The sequence below is a fragment of the Hyaena hyaena genome, unplaced genomic scaffold (assembly GCF_003009895.1).
Source record: "Hyaena hyaena isolate Hyena2069 unplaced genomic scaffold, ASM300989v1 scaffold_1001, whole genome shotgun sequence".
Taxonomy (NCBI): domain Eukaryota; kingdom Metazoa; phylum Chordata; class Mammalia; order Carnivora; family Hyaenidae; genus Hyaena; species Hyaena hyaena.
In genome coordinates, this window is record NW_024081634.1 from 217886 (window position 1) to 235862 (window position 17977).

At 43.5% G+C, this 17977-nt stretch overlaps 1 protein-coding gene across 4 annotated transcripts in view; it reads right to left on the reverse strand.

The window, feature by feature from the left end:
- BCAT1 (branched chain amino acid transaminase 1) overlaps positions 1-17977 on the reverse strand; it is a 103932-nt gene that overhangs the window by 60129 nt on the left and 25826 nt on the right. The window contains exons 1-3 of one of the 4 annotated variants that reach the window (XM_039221714.1): positions 7777-7986; positions 7558-7572; positions 6621-6692 (exon numbers count right to left, since the gene is read on the reverse strand). In XM_039221714.1, coding sequence (XP_039077645.1) covers positions 6621-6692; positions 7558-7572; positions 7777-7803 — 114 coding nt within the window. In that variant the 5' untranslated portion in view covers positions 7804-7986. Of the gene's footprint in view, positions 1-6620; positions 6693-6766; positions 7138-7557; positions 7573-7776; positions 7987-17977 lie in introns of those variants that run through there. The other 3 variants (XM_039221715.1, XM_039221716.1, XM_039221713.1) reach the window with 3 other exon arrangements.

Below are 17977 nucleotides of genomic sequence, written 5' to 3' on the forward strand. Positions count from 1 at the left end.
AGTATTACTCATTCATTCAACCTAACATCTGTTGAGCTACTGTGTACCTGTATTGTTATAGGCCCAAAGGCATCTCAGGGAATAAAACAAGGCCTGTTCTCTTAGAGCAGGAAAAACAGTATAAAGAAATAAGTGAATAGAGGTCAGGAGGTGATTAGTGCTATGAAGAAAATGAAAGCTGCTTAAAAGGACAGAGTGGGGAAGAAAACGCTTATTTTCGGTAGAAGGGTTGGGAATGATCTTTCTGATGAGGTGTCCTTTGAGAAAAGACTTGAATGAAAAAAAAAAGGGGGGGAAGCCTGGGTGGCTTAGTCGGTTAAGCGTCCGACTTTCGCTTAGGTCATGATCTCGCGCTTCGTGGGTTCGAGCCCCACGTCGGGCTCTGTGCTGACTGCCAGCTCAGAGCCTGGAGCCTGTTTCAGTCTGTGACTCCCTCTCTCTCTGACCCTCCTGCTGCTCACGCTGTCTCTCTCTCTCCCCTAGAAAAAAAAAAAAAAAATATTTAAAAAAAAAAAAAAGAAAAGACTTGAATGAAGAAGAAAGGTAGGTCATGTAGATACCCAGAGGCAAAGTATTTGAGCAAGAGGAAGCAAGGGCCAAGATTCTGAGAGAAGAACCAGACTCGGCACATTCAAGGAAGAGGAAAGACTCGGTGTGGCAGGAATTCAGGAAACGTGGGGGAAATGGAGTGGCCGAAGACATCATGGAGGCACTGTGGCTTCTGGTGTAGGGGGACGGGGTGAGCCGAGAGACCTAGTTACTTCATGGTATACTGACTGACATCCCAACTCTCCATGGGTTCTGACTCTGTGCAATTAAGACTATACGCCATCTTCCTTATATCCCCAGGAATTTTCACCAGAGGCTGCTAGCAATTAAAGTAACCCCAGTTTATCTCTTCTGGGAAATTTGAAGTAGCCATCAGGGATAATACTAGAGAAATGGCTTCCATGCTTTAATTTCTTGTTTAAAAAGTATGAAGGAGCCAAACAGGAAAGGGGAGAAAGACAGTTTGGCAATGGTAAAACACAAGAATCTGGGTAACACTGAGTTTTTGATTTGAGCCTCTACATTTCTTCCTCTGCATCAGGGATCCTCAACACTGAGTACACATTGGATTCAACTGTGTAGCTTTTTAAAAGCACTAACCCACACTCAGGGCACCTGGGTGGCTCAGTCGCTTAAGTGTCTGACTTAACCACAGGTCATGATCTCACAATTTGTGAGTTTGAGCCCTGCATCAGGCTCTGTGCTGACAGCTCAGAGCCTGGAGCCTGCTTCAGATTCTGTGTCTCCCTCTCTCTCTGCTCTTGCTCCACTCATGCTCTGCCTCTCCCTCCTTCAAAAATAGATAAACATTAAAAAAACATTTTTAAACACTAACCCACACTCCATTCCAGAACTGAAACAGAATCTTTGGGATAGGCCAGGAGAGTGGTTCTTTGTTTGAACTTACCCAAGTGATTCTAACTGTGCACTCAGGGCTCACAATCATACCACACTATCTCCCTTGAAGATCCCAGCAACCTGGGGGCACCTGGGTGGCTCGGTTAGTTGAGCGTCCAACTCTTGATTTCAGCTCAGGTCATGATCTCATGGTTTGTGAGTTCAAGCCCCAAATCAGGCTCTGTGCCGACAGTGCAAAGTCTACTTGGGATTCTCTCTTATTCAAAAATTAATAAACATCGTTTATTATCATATATATATAAGATTTCAGCAATCTCAAGAGTAATGGTTCCCAACACTGGCTGCTAAGTTGGTTCACCTGGGAAGATTTTTTTTTTTTAAGGAAATACCCGTGTGCACATGCCATACCCAAGATGTGCAAAAACTCAGAAAACAGAAAAGAAAAGGGGAAACTCAGGAGTGGGGTTCCACATCAATATTCACTGAAGGTTCTCCAGGGGATTCCAAGGCACTGGAAGAGCTGAGAATCACTTAGGAAATTCAAGTCTCATTTGTGAATGCTTATCAAAAGCTGTACATTATTATGTAATCACAGGACCCTGGTTATCTCAAACTGAACATATCTAAAATGGAACACATATTTCCTCCAAAACTTGGTCCCTATTTCTGATATCATATTATGTCTTCCTTCTTTACTTCTTAATCCTTAATGTATTTAGTAAGCATAATGCATGTTTATGACTTTAAGTTTCTACTGTAAAGGGAAGAAAAATGAAAACTGTCAAATTCCCAGCTTGTACCCTGGCCACCCCAATCTCACTTTCCTTTCAAGGAAATTTATCATTCTCCCAACCCTCAGATTACTCTATCAGTAACCAAGACACTTGTACTTTCAAGAATCCCTTTAAGAAGTCGGACTCCTCAATTCCTACTACATCCTCAGTAGCAAACATTCTGACTGTATCTCTGCCTTATAATCTCTCTGAACATACTCACATGCTTGATCATAATTTTCAACGTGCACTGAATACCTAAACAGCTATAGATTTAAGTCCAAATATTTTAGCTGCAAAATTAAGTATCCCAAGTATGGCATTAACTTATTTTTTCGATTCTACCTCTCGCTAATGTCCTGCGTTAACCTTTTACTCCTCACGTAGGAAAGCATTCAGCTGCAAGTAAGTCAAACATAACAGAAATTGGTTTTCTCACGTTAAGTCAGGAGGGGCCAGACCCCACAGAACCCCATAATCTCAAGGCCCTGTGATTTTCTTAGCCTTCTCCTCAGGGTCAAAGGCAAGCTACTACTTCTAGCCGTAGCTTCAGCTTTAATGACCTCATCAAGGTCCAAAGATAGGGAGGAAAAGGGCAAGAGCAGACAAGTCTATTCCCTTTGATCATGAAAGCAAAATCCTTCCGGAATTTCCATATGCCTTATCGGTCAGAAACGTATATCACTGAGCCATCAAGCTGTGAGGGAGCCCAGCAGGGCTGGTCGGAGAAGCACAAACACAATTTGTTAACAAGGAGCATGGGTGGGGCTGTAGGTGGGGTACACGTCTACTCAGTGCCTGATAACTGACCAGCCCTTAAGCATTCTTGTTTATATTCCATGGTTTAACAGGAAGGACTAAAACCTGGCTACAGATGCCTTCCCACCTTTACCTCTTTTTCTTCCCGTCATTTCCTCCACCTGTAACACTGCACATGTGGTGCAGCCAGTTTATCAAAATTCTTTCTTCCTCCAGCAGGAAGTATGGAAACTGTAGCACCCCATCTGGCCCAGCAGTCTGGGGGGATCCTCAGCTTTTCAAACTGCCTAGCAGTTGCTCACACAATCCGTCTGCATAGACATCCCAACTCCCAAAATGTTTGGTTTGGCTCTGCGAAATCTTTTCGTTAATTTGAACATTTGGAAAAGGGAGTCATTGCTTTGGATTATGTTGGGCTCTAATTTAGCACAGTAACTACTATACACATCAAATATGTGCTAATAATTCTGTTCTAAATTTTAGTACACATGGATTGATCTTCATGGTTTGGGATATTTCAACAAAACAGGCTACTATAGTTTTTTATAAAAATCTTTTGCAGTTACTAAAAGACCTTTTTTGTTATTACAAATCCTTAAAGAACCAACTTTAAGAATGATCATGGCCTAGGGGTGCCTGGGTGGCTCAGTGGTTAAGCTTCCGACTTCGGCTGAGGTCATGATCTCACAGTTTGTGAGTTGGAGCTCGGTGTCAGGCTCTGTATTGACAGCACAGAGCCTGGAGCCCACTTCCAGTACTGTGTCTCCCTCTCTCTGCCCCTCCCCTGCTCATGCTCGCGCACTCTCTCTCTCTCTCAAAATTCTTTTTAAAAAAATATTTTTAAAAAAGAATGAGCATGGCGTAGTATATAATTTTTACTTTTCTGAATTCTCCTTAACATATCTCAAGTACCACCCACAGTGATCCATTGGCCCCATGAGATCAAGCTAGTTAATGGCAAAGATATAGAATAAGGTGGTTTTATGCTTGACTCAATGCTCTTGTAATTATAACTTGATACTACTAGTTAAGTTTCTGGAAATTGAATACAAATGATTAAATCCTATCTCCTATTTTCATAAGCCACTACATCCTTTTGTAAGACGTGATTTATTAATGATCTGAATAGCAACCCTCTTTTTAATTTTGTGAAGAAGGATTGCCTTACATGCAGTTTTTTCAAAGTGATGCACAACAGAGTGCCTTCAGAATTTCATCAAGAAGTCTATTTTCGTTCCTTTAAAAAAATTCTGCAATTCTGGAAACTAAAACTAACAGCTTTTAATTTGAGCTCCAAGAGAAATTACCTAAGAGTAGTAAATGTCCTAATTGGACACTGAATGAAATTCTAAAGTAAACAATATTAGCTGAAGGTATGTGACTGCTTTTGAGTAGATATGAAATCAAGTCTAAGGGGGGAAAAAACCTTCGGCATAAAATAAATTTTGCAAACAGTTTTTATCGGTGTTCTTTAGAAACTTTCTACATTTGCTTTCCAAAGATGGATAAAAAAATTACAGTATTTGTAAAGTGATATTTCCTCCTGCATAATTAATCTGTCCCTTTCCGATGCTCCATGTTCTCTGAGGACTTAAAAGTCAGGATGTTTCACACCATATGCTTCTGGAAGAATCTGGAAGGCCACAATGACTGGACTGTGAAATGACAAATATTGACAATAACAAAGCATATTACAAAAACAACAAGTTCATAACTCAAAAGCCATGCTTGGGTAAACACCTGCTCTGAAATGGGGGAGCCCATAAGAGGCGAATGCAACCTGTTTGCACCTGAGGACTGTATTAGCCGACATTCTGGAAACATCTCTCGTTCACTGCTCAATATTGGAGCTGTATTTCTCTGCATTGGACACAACACTTAAATGTTTAAGAGCTTTCTCTGCATTACAAGTATATCAGAAATTGCATAATTTTGTTCTACAATAAGCGCATTTTTTTTACTCTGCTTGGAAACCCTTAGTTGCTATGTTAATGATCTTTTAGAGACCCTCTTTTAAAATCTAATAGAAAGGTATGACGAGGAGAATTACAGATTTCAAGTTCCATGTTCTGTGGAGATGTATAAAGCAGGGGAAAGTGGAAGAAACAGATAGCTGACCTCTTTGAAACAGAAACAACTCTGGAGTCCATAGAAAGATTCTGTAATAAGGCATCTTATTTCTAGGCTTTTTGGGAAGCTGGATCCTCACTTTAAAATGACTGCACGAAAAATGAGGGGAGGGGATGCAATATGAAAACAGCCCATGAGAAACCCAAAAGGCAGTTTAAAAACACAAATGGAGCAAATAAACAAAGAGAAAAATATATTTTTGTTTTTTGTTAAATGCAAAAATGGTCCTTTAAAACCCATTCTTCTCCCAAAATTATCAATTTCATTTTTCATTTACCTCATCACACATGCACTGTGAATACCACCACTATTACAACCATGCTTTAATATGTAAATATGAATATAGAATGTCAGTACACCTCCCCTTAACTAAAACATTATATATAGAAATCTAAATTCAACAAATAGATTATTTACATGATGAACTCCTCTTAACTTTGCAAAAATTCTCTATGTATGAAATTATAAAGGCCTTTTGGGAAAAAAGATCACATTCATCTATATACCCTTTGAGTATTTACCTACTGTATAAAAGGACCCTGAAAGATTAGCAAATAGGAGTCCATTTTATTTCATTCTTTCTAGGCTCCAATATCTCAATGTCTAAGTCTCCAGAATGCATTAGAACTTAGTCTTCATAGACGAGCAGAATAAATGAGATCAGCTATAAGGCTATAGAGGATATTATCTCTAAAGGACCAAGCAAGAATATTATGGACAAATAAAATTAATAAGCTTATTTTAGCAAGGAAATGACAATATTCTATTTTTCTAATCCTGACAGCAGAGACCTTCTCTTGAATTTATGTTCAGATTTCCAATGACTAGCACATAGTAAGAGCTGGGCGTCTGTGAAATTGATGAGTCAAGGTCCCACTCCCTCTCTGAACTCCCTCTGCCAGGATGTGAGATCATGAGGACACTCTGTGCTATGGATGACAATTGACAGTGAGTGGCTGAAATAGGCAGGAGACATAACGAGAAGCAGCAAAACCTCCATTGTCAGTGGGGTTCAGTGGAGTTAATAATTTATAGAGAAAATAATAATACACCTTATTTGTATTTTTATGATTTTCAAAGTGCTTTTACAAGATTTTTCTTCATTCTCTCCTATTTGCCTGGGAAGTTATGAGATTATTTAATATACAAACCCCATAATTCAGAGAGAAGGTAGAGAAATAAAACACATTTACTATAAAGTATTAGGTGTTGCTTTGAAAAGAAAAATGACAAGTGTAGGTTTTTCCACAAGTATAGTAAAAGGTTATACTTACTTACACAGATAAACCTCTAGGTGAATATTTACAGATTAACTGTTTTCCAAGAAAAGGTTATGATTCATGAAATAAGCAATTAACTACTAGGTAATTTTAGATGTGAAGATATTACTGATCCCCAAATGACCACCCCCCAAGAGTGGAATCTAAAATGCACGGCAGCATATCTAACCTACTGTTAAAATCCACACCGTGAAAACTGCCCCAAATCTCAACAAGGAATAGATTTATTCGGTTGATTGTTGTTGTACATAACCTCGGGCAAATAACTTACCTTGAAAGTCCCCACCGTCTCTTTTGATCCCGCTTCTCCGGTACATTTTGGGGAGCACGCGTTATTGCAGTCCTTAAAAAAGAATGAAATTCGTTAAGTAAAACCAGGTGGGTAAACTGCGGCCTGGGGTAATCAACATCACTCACCATCACACCGCGTGCTCCGCTCAGGTACCCAAGCAACCCAAGCGAAGAGGAAGAGGGTCAAGCCCCCAGGCGGCAGCCCCCAAGGACAGCGTCCCGGGATGCCCTTCACTTCCAGCCCCTCGGGGGGACGCAGCTGCTTCCGTCCTCCACCGCTAGCTTAGGGCAGACTGGTTAAATTCCAGGTTCGCCCTACAAAGCCAGGGTTCAGCAGCAAAGAACAAGAAGGTAATTGTCCCCCTTATATCGGAGCAAATAGTCTAGCCCCGGGTTTTAAGCCATTTATAGAAAAACCTCCTGGGCGAGCTCAGCCTCGTGGTCTTGTCAATCACTGGCGCACAATAGCGAGACTGGAAAAGGGATGAGGAGAACGAACCATTCTCTCCACGGGCAGGGACGACACCAAACCTCACAGGTGAAGGACAAAACCTCAGGGAATTAGGGGGTAATTTAAAAGATACTTAAGGACACAGTGGAAGTAGGAGTTCCACTTAAAAGTTGCAGGAAAGGTGCAGACTTAAAAAAAAAAAACCCTAATCTGCTAAATAGCTACGCGCAAAAAAAAAAAAAAAAAAAAAAAAAAAAGGAGGTGGGGGGGCGGAATTCAAAAAGGCAGAAGGCTGCGGTCAAAATATTTTGGGGTGGCAACGGCACGCAGGATGTGGCTGTCAGTTCTGGCGGCCCAGAAATTCCGCTTCCCCCTCCTCCGCCAAAGCAGCTTCCATGGCGCCCCTCGCGCCCCCGGTGGCTGTCCACGCCGCGCTCCGGGGCACGGCAGCGGCTGGGCAGTAGACCCGGCCGGCGGGGGCCTCTCCGAAGCGGGGTTCGCCGGCGGGGGCTCTAGACCTCGGGTTCGGACTGGGAAGAGAGGACACGGCTGGGCGCAGACGGAACGGCGATGCGCGGCGAAGCAGGATGGTGCAGGAAACGACGGCGCCGCAGCAGGCCGGCAGGCTTCGGAGACGCGCGGGGCCCAAGCCGCCCCCCTTCCGCAAGCGCCCGGGTTGGGGTACCTGGCGGGCGCGGGCGGCGCTGGCCATGCGGAGGCTGCGGGAGCGCGGCGCGGACTCCCAGGGCCCGGGCGCCAGCGCCGCGCGCAGGGAGCCGCGCAGCCCCCGCAGCCTCCCTGGGGGAGGAGCCTCCGACCGTCCGGCCCCTCGCGCTTCCCGGTGCGTAAAACCAAAAGCCCCAGTCCCCGCCACCTGGTCTCCGCCTGGGACACGAGTGTGCGCTCCCCGAGCGAGCGCCTTTCCAAACAAAGGCACTCCAGGGACATCTTTATTTACCAAACGTCCCCGGGGGAACCGGCCCGGACACGCCTTTCGGCCAGGGCGAAGGCAAACTTGGGGGAATTTAATTAACATTAGGGGAGAGTTTCCGCGGACAGACCGGCCCCAAGCTTCTGCCCCCGGGATCGGCAGTGGCGCCCGGGCTCTTTCTGCCGCCGACCGCCGCGTGCACACTGATGAGGCAGAACGTGAACCTAGGGTTGAGATTTCTCTGCACCACCTCCTCAAGTCGGATTTGAGGTGGGGTGTTGCAGGGTTACAGGGATGACGTCCTCTGAGGGCTCTTTCTGCCCGAAGACCTCGGATGCCACTTGCATCCAGCCATTCAGTGTTCTCAGGCAAAATGAAGAGCCCAATCCAACTGACCCGGTTTCGGATGTAAGCCCGTGAAAGCAATATTTAGAAAGACAGCTGATAAAGCAACCATTGAAAGGAAAAAGGAAGCTACTGCCTCCTCTGCGTGTTCTCCCAGGGCGACGTCAGCTTAAGTTATGAGCCTTTCTGGGCTTTGAAATTAATAGGAAGTGGTGACTCTGGCTGATTTGTTCTTGGAAAGGGGTTTATTCTGGGTAAGAGCGGTTAAATCTGGTCTGGTTTTAGAATTTATTCCTTACAGTCATAAAGACAATATAGCTCTGATCTTATCAACTCAGAAAACAGCATTCACTTCTCTCTTCGTCCCTCCCCTTCATAAAAGGCATAGAACAGCCTCTTAGATTTGGGTGGAGTCCCAAGCACCAGCCTAGGTAGGTCACGTCTGGCTGGAGACCAGAGTCTCTGAAGAAATTTAAAATCGAATTTTAAAATTAAAATTAAAAAAAAGCATAGACTAAGTAAACTCTAGGGCTGCCATTTTCCAACCTTGTCCCCGTGCCTAAAAATAAGAAACCCTTAGGTGAAGAACTATTAACAATTTGTGTTCAAAAGCTTGGTTTAGGGGCGCCTGGGTGGCTAGTCGGTTAAGCATCAGACTTCAGCTCAGGTCGTGATCTCAGGGTTGGTGAGTTCAAGCCCCATAACGGACTCTGCATGATGGTATGGAACCTGCTTGGGATGCGCTCTCGCGCGCTCTCTCTCTCTCTCTCTCTCTCTCTCTGTCCCTGTCCTGCTCGCTTGTGCTCACTTTCTCTCTAAATAAATAAATTAATAAACAAACAAACTTAAAAAAAAAAAAAAAGCTTGGTGTAAATGACTACACCAGACATGCATCAAAGCCTGGTATTGTTTTAAAGATAGATATTACACAGCTCCAATTTTCTTGGTATTTTAAGTGTTACTTGTAAACCCTCCCTTTTCTTTTTCTTTTTAATTTTTTAAATATTTATTGTTGAGAGACAGAGCATGAGTGGGGGAGGGGCAGAGAGAGGGGGAGGCACAGAATCTGAAGCAGGCTCCAGGCTCTGAGCTGTCAGCACAGAGCCCAACATGGGACTTGAACTTAGGAACTGTGAGGTCATGACCTGAGCTGAATGAAGTCAGACACATAACCGACCAAGCCACCCAAGCGCCCTCAAACCCTCCTTTTTCAATCAAGAAAACATATACTAGTAAGCAGAGGCACCTGGGTGGCTTGGTCGGTTAGGTGTCCAACTTCGGCTCAGGTCAGGATCTCCTGGCTTGTGGTTCAAGCCCCGCGTTAGGCTCTGTGCTGAACGCTTGCTCAGAGCCTGGAGCCTGCTTCAGATTCTGTGTCTCCCTCTCTCTATTCCTCCCCTGCTCATGCTCTATCTCACTCTGTCTCTCAAAAACAAATTAATGTAAAAAAAAAATTTTAAAGAATGAAGTTATTGAAGAATTACGACAGGGCCACCTATACCTTTTGGCTCTTCAGAGCCAACATTTGTGCAGGTGCAATCCATATTAACTGTTTCTATTTCCCCCCACTTCCAGTGGCTACAATTTGACTCCTGTCCTTTTATTCCACCTGTACAAGGTTCCTAATAGCCTTCATTTCATTCAACCCAATGGTTTGTTTCCTGTGTCTTTTCGTGGCTGAACCTATATGCTGATGGCTCCCAAACATATATTTTTTTTAGTCCACCTCTCTCCTGAGCAGTGAGTACTTACAGCCAAAAACTGTGTCTAAAATACTTATTGTGTAACATTTGCAAAGGCACTGGACTAGGTGCTGGGGATGTAGTGTGAGCATACCTCCATTGCATTATCATGCATTGCTGTTAGCCACATAGAAAAATGGTACTTGTGTTAACAGGGCACCTGGGTGGCTCAATCGGTAAAGTGTCCGACTTTGGCTCAGGTCATAATCTCATGGTTCATGGGTTCCAGCCGCACGTCGGGTTCTGTGCTGACAGCCAGCTCAGAGCCTGGAGGCTGCTTTAGATTCTGTGTCTCCCTCTCTCTCTCTGACCCTCCCCTGCTCACGCTGTCTCCCTCTCTCTCTCTCTCTCTCTCTCTCTCTCTCTCAGAAATAAATTAAAAAACTATTTAAAAATTTATAAAAAAAAAAAAAAGAAAAGAAAAATGGCACTTGTGTTAAAAAGCAGCAACTAATCCTACCAGTGTAAAATAGCAAAAGTAACAAGTGCTACCTGTGCTTTACAGAAAGGTCCAGAAGGGCTTTCCGGCAAGGGATCCTTACCGGAGACTTAGGGGATAAAAATATTTACTATAAGAGGGAATGAAAAACATCTGGGATGAAAGTGAGTTCCAGGAAAAAACATCTCTGAGAAGGGAAGAAATGTGGTGCTTACAAAAGATAGAAGAGAGACAAGACAGGGCTGCAGTGGAGACAGGCAGGGTGCTCGGGTCCAGGGGAGATTGTGAGCGCTGGCAGAGAGCCAGCCACATAGTGTCTCTTAAAGAGCGTTAGAGGATAATTTCCCTGATAAAGTATGACTATCATATACATATAGAATGAATTTATATTATAGTCCATGTAACTATAATGAAGTTACCAGGCAGGTATTAAAACTTGTTCAAAGAACAGACACATTTCTGGGTCAAGAACAGTGACATGAATTGGCAATGGACATGAAACCAGCTTCTTCCACAATAGGGAAGATCATTTAATTGAATCCTGACGTTCAGAATTGATTTTCATGTCCCCTGACAAGAATTATTTTGCACTCCTATTAGTTATCTGTAGAGGAACTCAAAAACAGTGAAACAACATAAAAACACAATGAAAGAACTCACAGAATCCTAAGAACAAGAAAAACCATCCAAAGGGTAGGATTAGGTAGGGAACAGGGTGGGGGTTGACGGGATTGAAGTGCACTCTGGCTGCAGTTGGGAGATTGGAGGAGGGTCTGGCTGGAGAGAAATGGATTTATGAGAAAGCTATTATAGAACCCACATAAGTGATGATCCTATGAATAAGTTGGATTTGGCAGGTGGTAGGTGATACGGATGGAGAGAAGCAGTCAGATTTCTACAATCTTCAGACAGAGTGGACAAGAGGAAGAACAGGGAGAGACAGGTGCCAAGAAGGGCGCCTTGGATTCTTTCTGGCTCGCTCTTCTGGTTGTGAAATTCAAAAGAAAGATAGAGGACTAAAAGACGAGCAATCAGGAGTCTGGTTTGGGGCACACTGAGTCTTTGGTCTCTGAGCCTGGCTGTTAGACAAATGCCTGTTTGAAGCTCAAATGAGAGGTCTGGTTTAGAAGTAGACATTTGATGAGTCAGAGGCATGCAGGTGGTAACTGAAGCTACCGGTGTGTATCAGAATGTCCCACCTGTGCCTCTGTAAAATGGAACAACGGCAACACTTCATGTTTGCCAAATGGGATGGACTATCATAACGTATGTACCATAAGGTTCCTTAGAACCTTGTCTGGTAAGTGTTAATCCCTCAATAAATGAAGGTAATGATCAGCTATCTCCTTTGGCAAACATTTTCTTAAAGGGCCAGATAGTAAATATTTTAGACTTTGAGGGCCATGGGGTCTTTGCTGCAATTATCCGGATCTACTGAAGTATGGCAAAAACAGCCACGATAATATGTAGGAGAACAGGTATGGCTGGGTTCCCATAAAGCTGTATTTACAAAAACAAGACAGAGCAGATTTGGCCTGTGGGCGGTGGGCTACCGACCCCTACTCTATGTAGTTGTCCTAACTAGAAACATCAGGGTCATCCTTCAAGCACAACCACGTGATCACCAACATCCATACATTCTTCCTCCAAATATCCTGATGGTCGCCATTTCTCCAGCCATATTATTGCCATACTAGTACCAAACAGCTACCGGGTAGCCTCTGCATCCTCAGCCTTTCTTCCGCTTAAGCCTTTCTTAGCATGGTCATCAGAGAAACCGTCTCAAAATGCAAATCTGAACATACCTCTTCTGGGCCAATAAAGTCCTCAAAGCTTTACATCATCCATATGACAAAATATTTCTAAAGATTTTAATTTTTTTATTTCTTTAGAGAGAGTATGTGTGTGAGTGAGGGAAGGGAAGAGGGGGGGGGGACAGAGGATCCGAAGTGGGCTCTGCAGGGACAGCAGCGAACCCAATGGGGGGAGGGGCTCAAACTCAAGAACTGCAAGATCGTGACCTGAGCTGAAGTCAGATGCTCAGCGGACTGAACCATCCAGGCACCCCTATGACAAAATATTTTAGCAAGCTCTCCCACCCATCCCACGTTCTGACTCCTGCCCCTGACTCTTCGGCTCACCGTTTCCTACTCTCCCTCTCTCCAGCCACACATTTAACTATTTCAGTCCTTCTTTGGGGCATCGGGCCTTCTCACAGCGGGCCATCTGCCTGAAACAGTCTCCTGCCATTGCCTGGCTCGTTCATCCCTCCTTTCTCAATTTATGTGGCATTTCGTCCTTGGGGAGGCACCCCTGAGCCCCTGTCAAGGGTGTCATAGGCCCCTCTGCTATTTATTTTCATAGAATTCTTTCTGCTTTAAAATAATTGTCATACTTTATTCTATTTGATTAGTGTTGCTCTAATTTCTGTGATGGTAAATTGTGCCTGTCTGCCTGCCTAGCAGGACCCCTCACCCAGTGCCAGGCACAAGGTTGAGATTTAACTATCCGTTAAATTGTAACTCTCTGGTTTTTAAAAAGTATGTATTTAATATGCTTTGGAATTTTCACTGCCAAAGTTTATAAGATACTGGACTAAAAATGTCCTCAGATCCCTACTCTACCCCTAGATGTAGGCTTCTTTCTTCACCAAAAAGTCTCTCCCTCACCCTAAATCTTTCTCTTTCCTTTTCCTCTCTTCTCTTCCTTCTGCTATTCCTTCTTTTCCCTTAACCAGTCATAACAGGAGTTTTCCATGTATTAAGAGATCGGAGTAGTGCTTTCCAATGGAACTTTCCACAAGGATGGACATGTTCTGTAGCTGCACCAAGCCACATGTGACAACTGAGCATTAAAACGTGGTTTGTGTGCCTCAGGAATGGAAGTTTTAATTTTCCTTAATTTTCATTTATATTTAATAGCCACAAGTGGCTCTGGTCTCAGTGCAGGTTTGGGCAGAGTCATATGTTTGGGCATAGTGGAAGGTTGGTATCCTGGATCTATCATCTTTTAGCTCTATGACGTTTGGCAAATTACTAACCTATTTTGAGTCTCACATTTAAAATCTGAGTAGGGGTGGCGCCTGGGTGGCTCGGTTGAACGCCTGATTCTTAGTTTTGGCTCAGGTCAGGATCTCATGGTTCAGGGTTCAAGCTCTTCATAGGACTGTGTGCTTACAGCACAGAGCCTGGTTGAGATTCTCTCTCTCCCTCTCCCATGTTCTCTCTTTCTCAAAACTGAAATACAAAATAAAATAAAATTAGGTTGGGGTGCCTGGGTGGCTTAGTCGGTTGAGCGTCCGACTTTCGCTTGGGTCATGATCTCACGGATCGTGGGTTCGAGCCCCGCGTCGGGCTCTGTGCTGACTGCCAGTTCAGAGCCCGGAGCCTGTTTCAGTCTGTGACTCCCTCTCTCTCTGACCCTCCCCTGCTCACGCTGTCTCTCTCTCTCTCTCTCTCCTAAAAATAAATAAAACATTTAAAAAATAAAATAAAATAATAAAATAAAATAAAATTAGGTTAAGGAATAAAGCAGTGATGAGATCCAGCATGAAGATATGTATAAAGGACTCAGGATTACTTATCATCGTGCTCAATAAATGTTAGCTATTGTTACATTTTTATTTTTTAAAAACATTAAAAAATAGGGGCGCCTGGGTGGCTTAGTCGGTTAAGCGTCCGACTTTCGCTTAGGTCATGATCTCGCGGTTCGTGGGTTCGAGCCCCGCGTCGGGCTCTGTGCTGACTGCCAGCTCAGAGCCTGGAGCCTGTTTCAGTCTGTGACTCCCTCTCTCTCTCACCCTCCCCTGCTTACGCTGTCTCTCTCTCTCTCTCCTAGAAATAAATAAAAAAAAAAACATTAAAAAAAAACATTAAAAAATAATGATTGTTTTTCACCTGTAAGTAGTAGCCCTTGGGTTATGTATATTATATGGGAGAAAATCTTAAAAATATCTACTTAGCTTTTCAAATGTTCCTTTTTTTAATAATAAAAAGTTTAAAAGTAAGGCTCAGATTGGCTCATAAAACAAACTACATACCTATTCTTTACATGCTTTCTAGTTGCTATTGGGAAAGCACAGACGAGTGAGGGACAGATTTTACCTGCCCTGAGAAATCCCCATCTCCCGTATCTGGGAAGGTGAACCAGAAAGAAATCTTGACAAAAGAACTAGTTGGGCTTATTTCATGCCAAACCCTGTTAGTCGAGTAAAATGAAGAATTCTTCATAGTACATATATAGTTACCATATGTTTCCTAGGGCTATTGCAACAAAGTATCATAAACTGGCTAGCTTAAAACCGCAGAAACTTACTGTTTTGCAGTTCTAGAGGCTAGCTGTGGGCAAGGCATGGCTACCTTTAAAACCTGCACTGCAGGGGCTCCTGGGCAGCTCGGTTGTTCAGCTCAGGTCATGATCTCAGGGTTCGGGTGTTCAAGCCCCACATCGGGCTCTGCGCTGACAGCTCAAAGCCTGGAGTCTGCTTCAGATTCTGTCTCTCTCTGTCTCTGTCTCTTTGCTCCTCCCCCGCTTGTGCTTTTAATGTGAGAGCACATTAAAAAAAAAAAAAAAAAAAAAACCTGCAGTGAAAAATGCTTTGCCTCTGTCCCAGCTGCTGGCAACCCCAGGTGTCCCTTGGCTAACAGCTACAGCAGAGTCTCCATAAGGGGAGATTACAGTTGTCTCCATATCCCTGCTAAGGACACAATTCATACTGGATTAAGGCCCCACCTAATTCAGTTTCACTTCATCTTAACTTGATTACATCTGCAAGAACCCCCATTTTCAAATGAGATCACATTCACAGGTATTGAAGTTTAGGATTCCAAGATATCTTTTCTTGGGGGGGGGGGAGGGACTCAATTCAACCCATGACAGTTAACTAACTTTAACTTTATTTTAAATTTAATGATCATGACATTTTTAATGTCATGTTTTCTATTTTGAGCAATATATATTTTTTTTACCAATAAAATGAACCAATTTATAAAATAAAAGGACTTTCACACAGTGCTCCATTAGTACTTTATGGTTTTATGGGGACAGATTCTTTTTATTTTTTTTTTACAAATAGTTTATTGTCAAATTAGTTTCCACATAACACTCAGTGCTCATCCCCATAAGTGTCCTCCTCTATGCCCATCCCCCCCCCCCCCCCACACCCATCAGTCCTCAGTTTTTGTCAGCATTCAAGAGTCTCTCATGGTTTGCCTCTCTCCCTTTCCCCCACCATTTCCCCCCTTCTTCTCCCCCTTGGTCCTCCGTCAAGTTCCTCCTAATCCTCCTATACGTGCAAACATATGATATTTGATGGGGACAGATTCTTAACGAAATCTACTTACTACAAAAGATCAATCACAGAAGCATAGCTCTAGATGTTTCCTTTCCTTTCTCGCCCCATTCAGTAAGACACCAATTCACGCTAAAACTTCTACATGCACATTTCTCCACCTGCTTTTCTCCTTCCTTGATCCCCCTCACCGGGCGATAGTCTCTCCATTGGTCACCTTGGTGGCATCCTGGATCTTCCACCTTCTCCTCTATCTCATACATCCTCTGTGCTGTCATCAGAGTGCTTGCTCTAAAAGGTGTCTAAACCATAAGAATATCTGCTACTGATCCAGCCACTTACAATATTGTGGGTACTTTGGGTGTGCATCTTCCTATCTAATACTGGAAAGTGGTCCCACCCCCACCCCACAGATGCTATTTTCTTGATTTTCAGAGATGTTAGCTAAATTTCCCAAGATCAATGTGATAGGTCAAGTCAGTGTGACCACCAGGTATGTGATCTTACCTACAATTCTGAGTCATTCCAATGGCTTACAATTTTATGACTGTACACCCAGAAGGAAAAGCTTTAGCATATGTAGCAGACTGTAGTTTTCAAAGATGGCCACAATATGATTGTCCGTTACACATGCTCTTCTGCTCAACCCCATCACGAGGTGGTTTCTCTTTCCCTGCACTTTTGCATCTGGGTAGGCCCTGTGACTGTTCTGACCAATGGAATATGGCACAAATGTAGAAGTAACACGGTTCCAATTTTAAGGGCACCCTTGAACTGGCCTGGAAGCTTCTGCTTCTTTCCTCTTGGAAGGCATGGGGTCTCCCCCATTTGCAACCCCGACACCATGCTGTAAAAATCTTGAGCCTGAGGGAGAGGCCACGTGTAGGCTCACTAGTCAACAACCCAGATGAGCTCCCTGCTGACATCCAGCATCAGCTGCAGGTAGAAAACCACCCTGCTGAACCCAGACAACTTACAGACCATGAGAGACAATAGTACCTTGCTGTTTTAAGCCAGAACGTTTTGAGTTGGTTGGTTATATAGCAATATATATGCTTAACCAATGCAGCATGCAAGCCTAACGTGTTTGTTTAGTTATCATGAAAATAACCTCATACATAATAAGTCATACACACAGATAGTAAAAAAGATGAGATAATCTGAAAAATTCATATTTTAAAATATCTGCTGAATTATGGTTGTTTTCTTATACCATCCTTTGCTAAAGGCCCCAATATATACAAGACCCAAGTAATCATTAATGACAGTAGACATAAATGCCTTTTCAACAGTCCTCTTGATGATAAAAAATTTTGTGGCCCACTGTCAGTTCTGATTAAATCACTGATATTTTTATCTTGGGATACGGATAATGGAGAACTTGCAATAAGAGGTGACAAAATATTAGCTGTCTTGTTTTTGTTATATCCTTGTGTTTATATTACCAGTATTTTCTTTATTCTGATCCTCTGCTTTTAATTTTTTTGTTGGTGTTTGCATTGTTTGCAGAAACCTTTGAAGGCCAGTTGTCCCTTTTTGCAAGGATTATCAATTAACACTGGCTGGCATAATCTGTAAATCTCCTTAACCAGGCTCGCACAAATTGCCACAATCACAACCTGCTGAAAGAGGAAACCTGCAGGCGACCCCTTGGGGCAGTGAAGCTGCCCTCCCTGTCCCCAGGGAAAGTGTATGATAGTGGTCATCTGGTGCACAGACTGAGCAGAGGGTGCCCAGCTTGACCCCTGCGAGTTAAATGAGTAATTTTTTTCTACATATTAAAGAAAACACACACACAATCAAGGCTTCTGACAACCCAGTGGTCTCTGTTGCGTCCACTCCCCTTGGAAACCCCCCAGGCTCCGGGGCAGACTCCTGAGCTCAGGCTGTGTGTGGGGTTCTACACATCCTGGACCTGACAGGATTCTTTAATCTCTCACTTCCTGCCCTTCCCCTCCCCCTCACTTGCACTTCCCATCTTCCTTTGTCCACGGAAGAAACTCTCAGCATGGCACCCCGTGAGGTCACCTGGCAGCACCCTAGAGAGAAGTGACGGGACAGAGAAACCAACACCTGGAAGCTTCCAGATAGAATCTAGACTAGAAATTTCACTTCATGTCTGGAAACAAGTAAGATTCC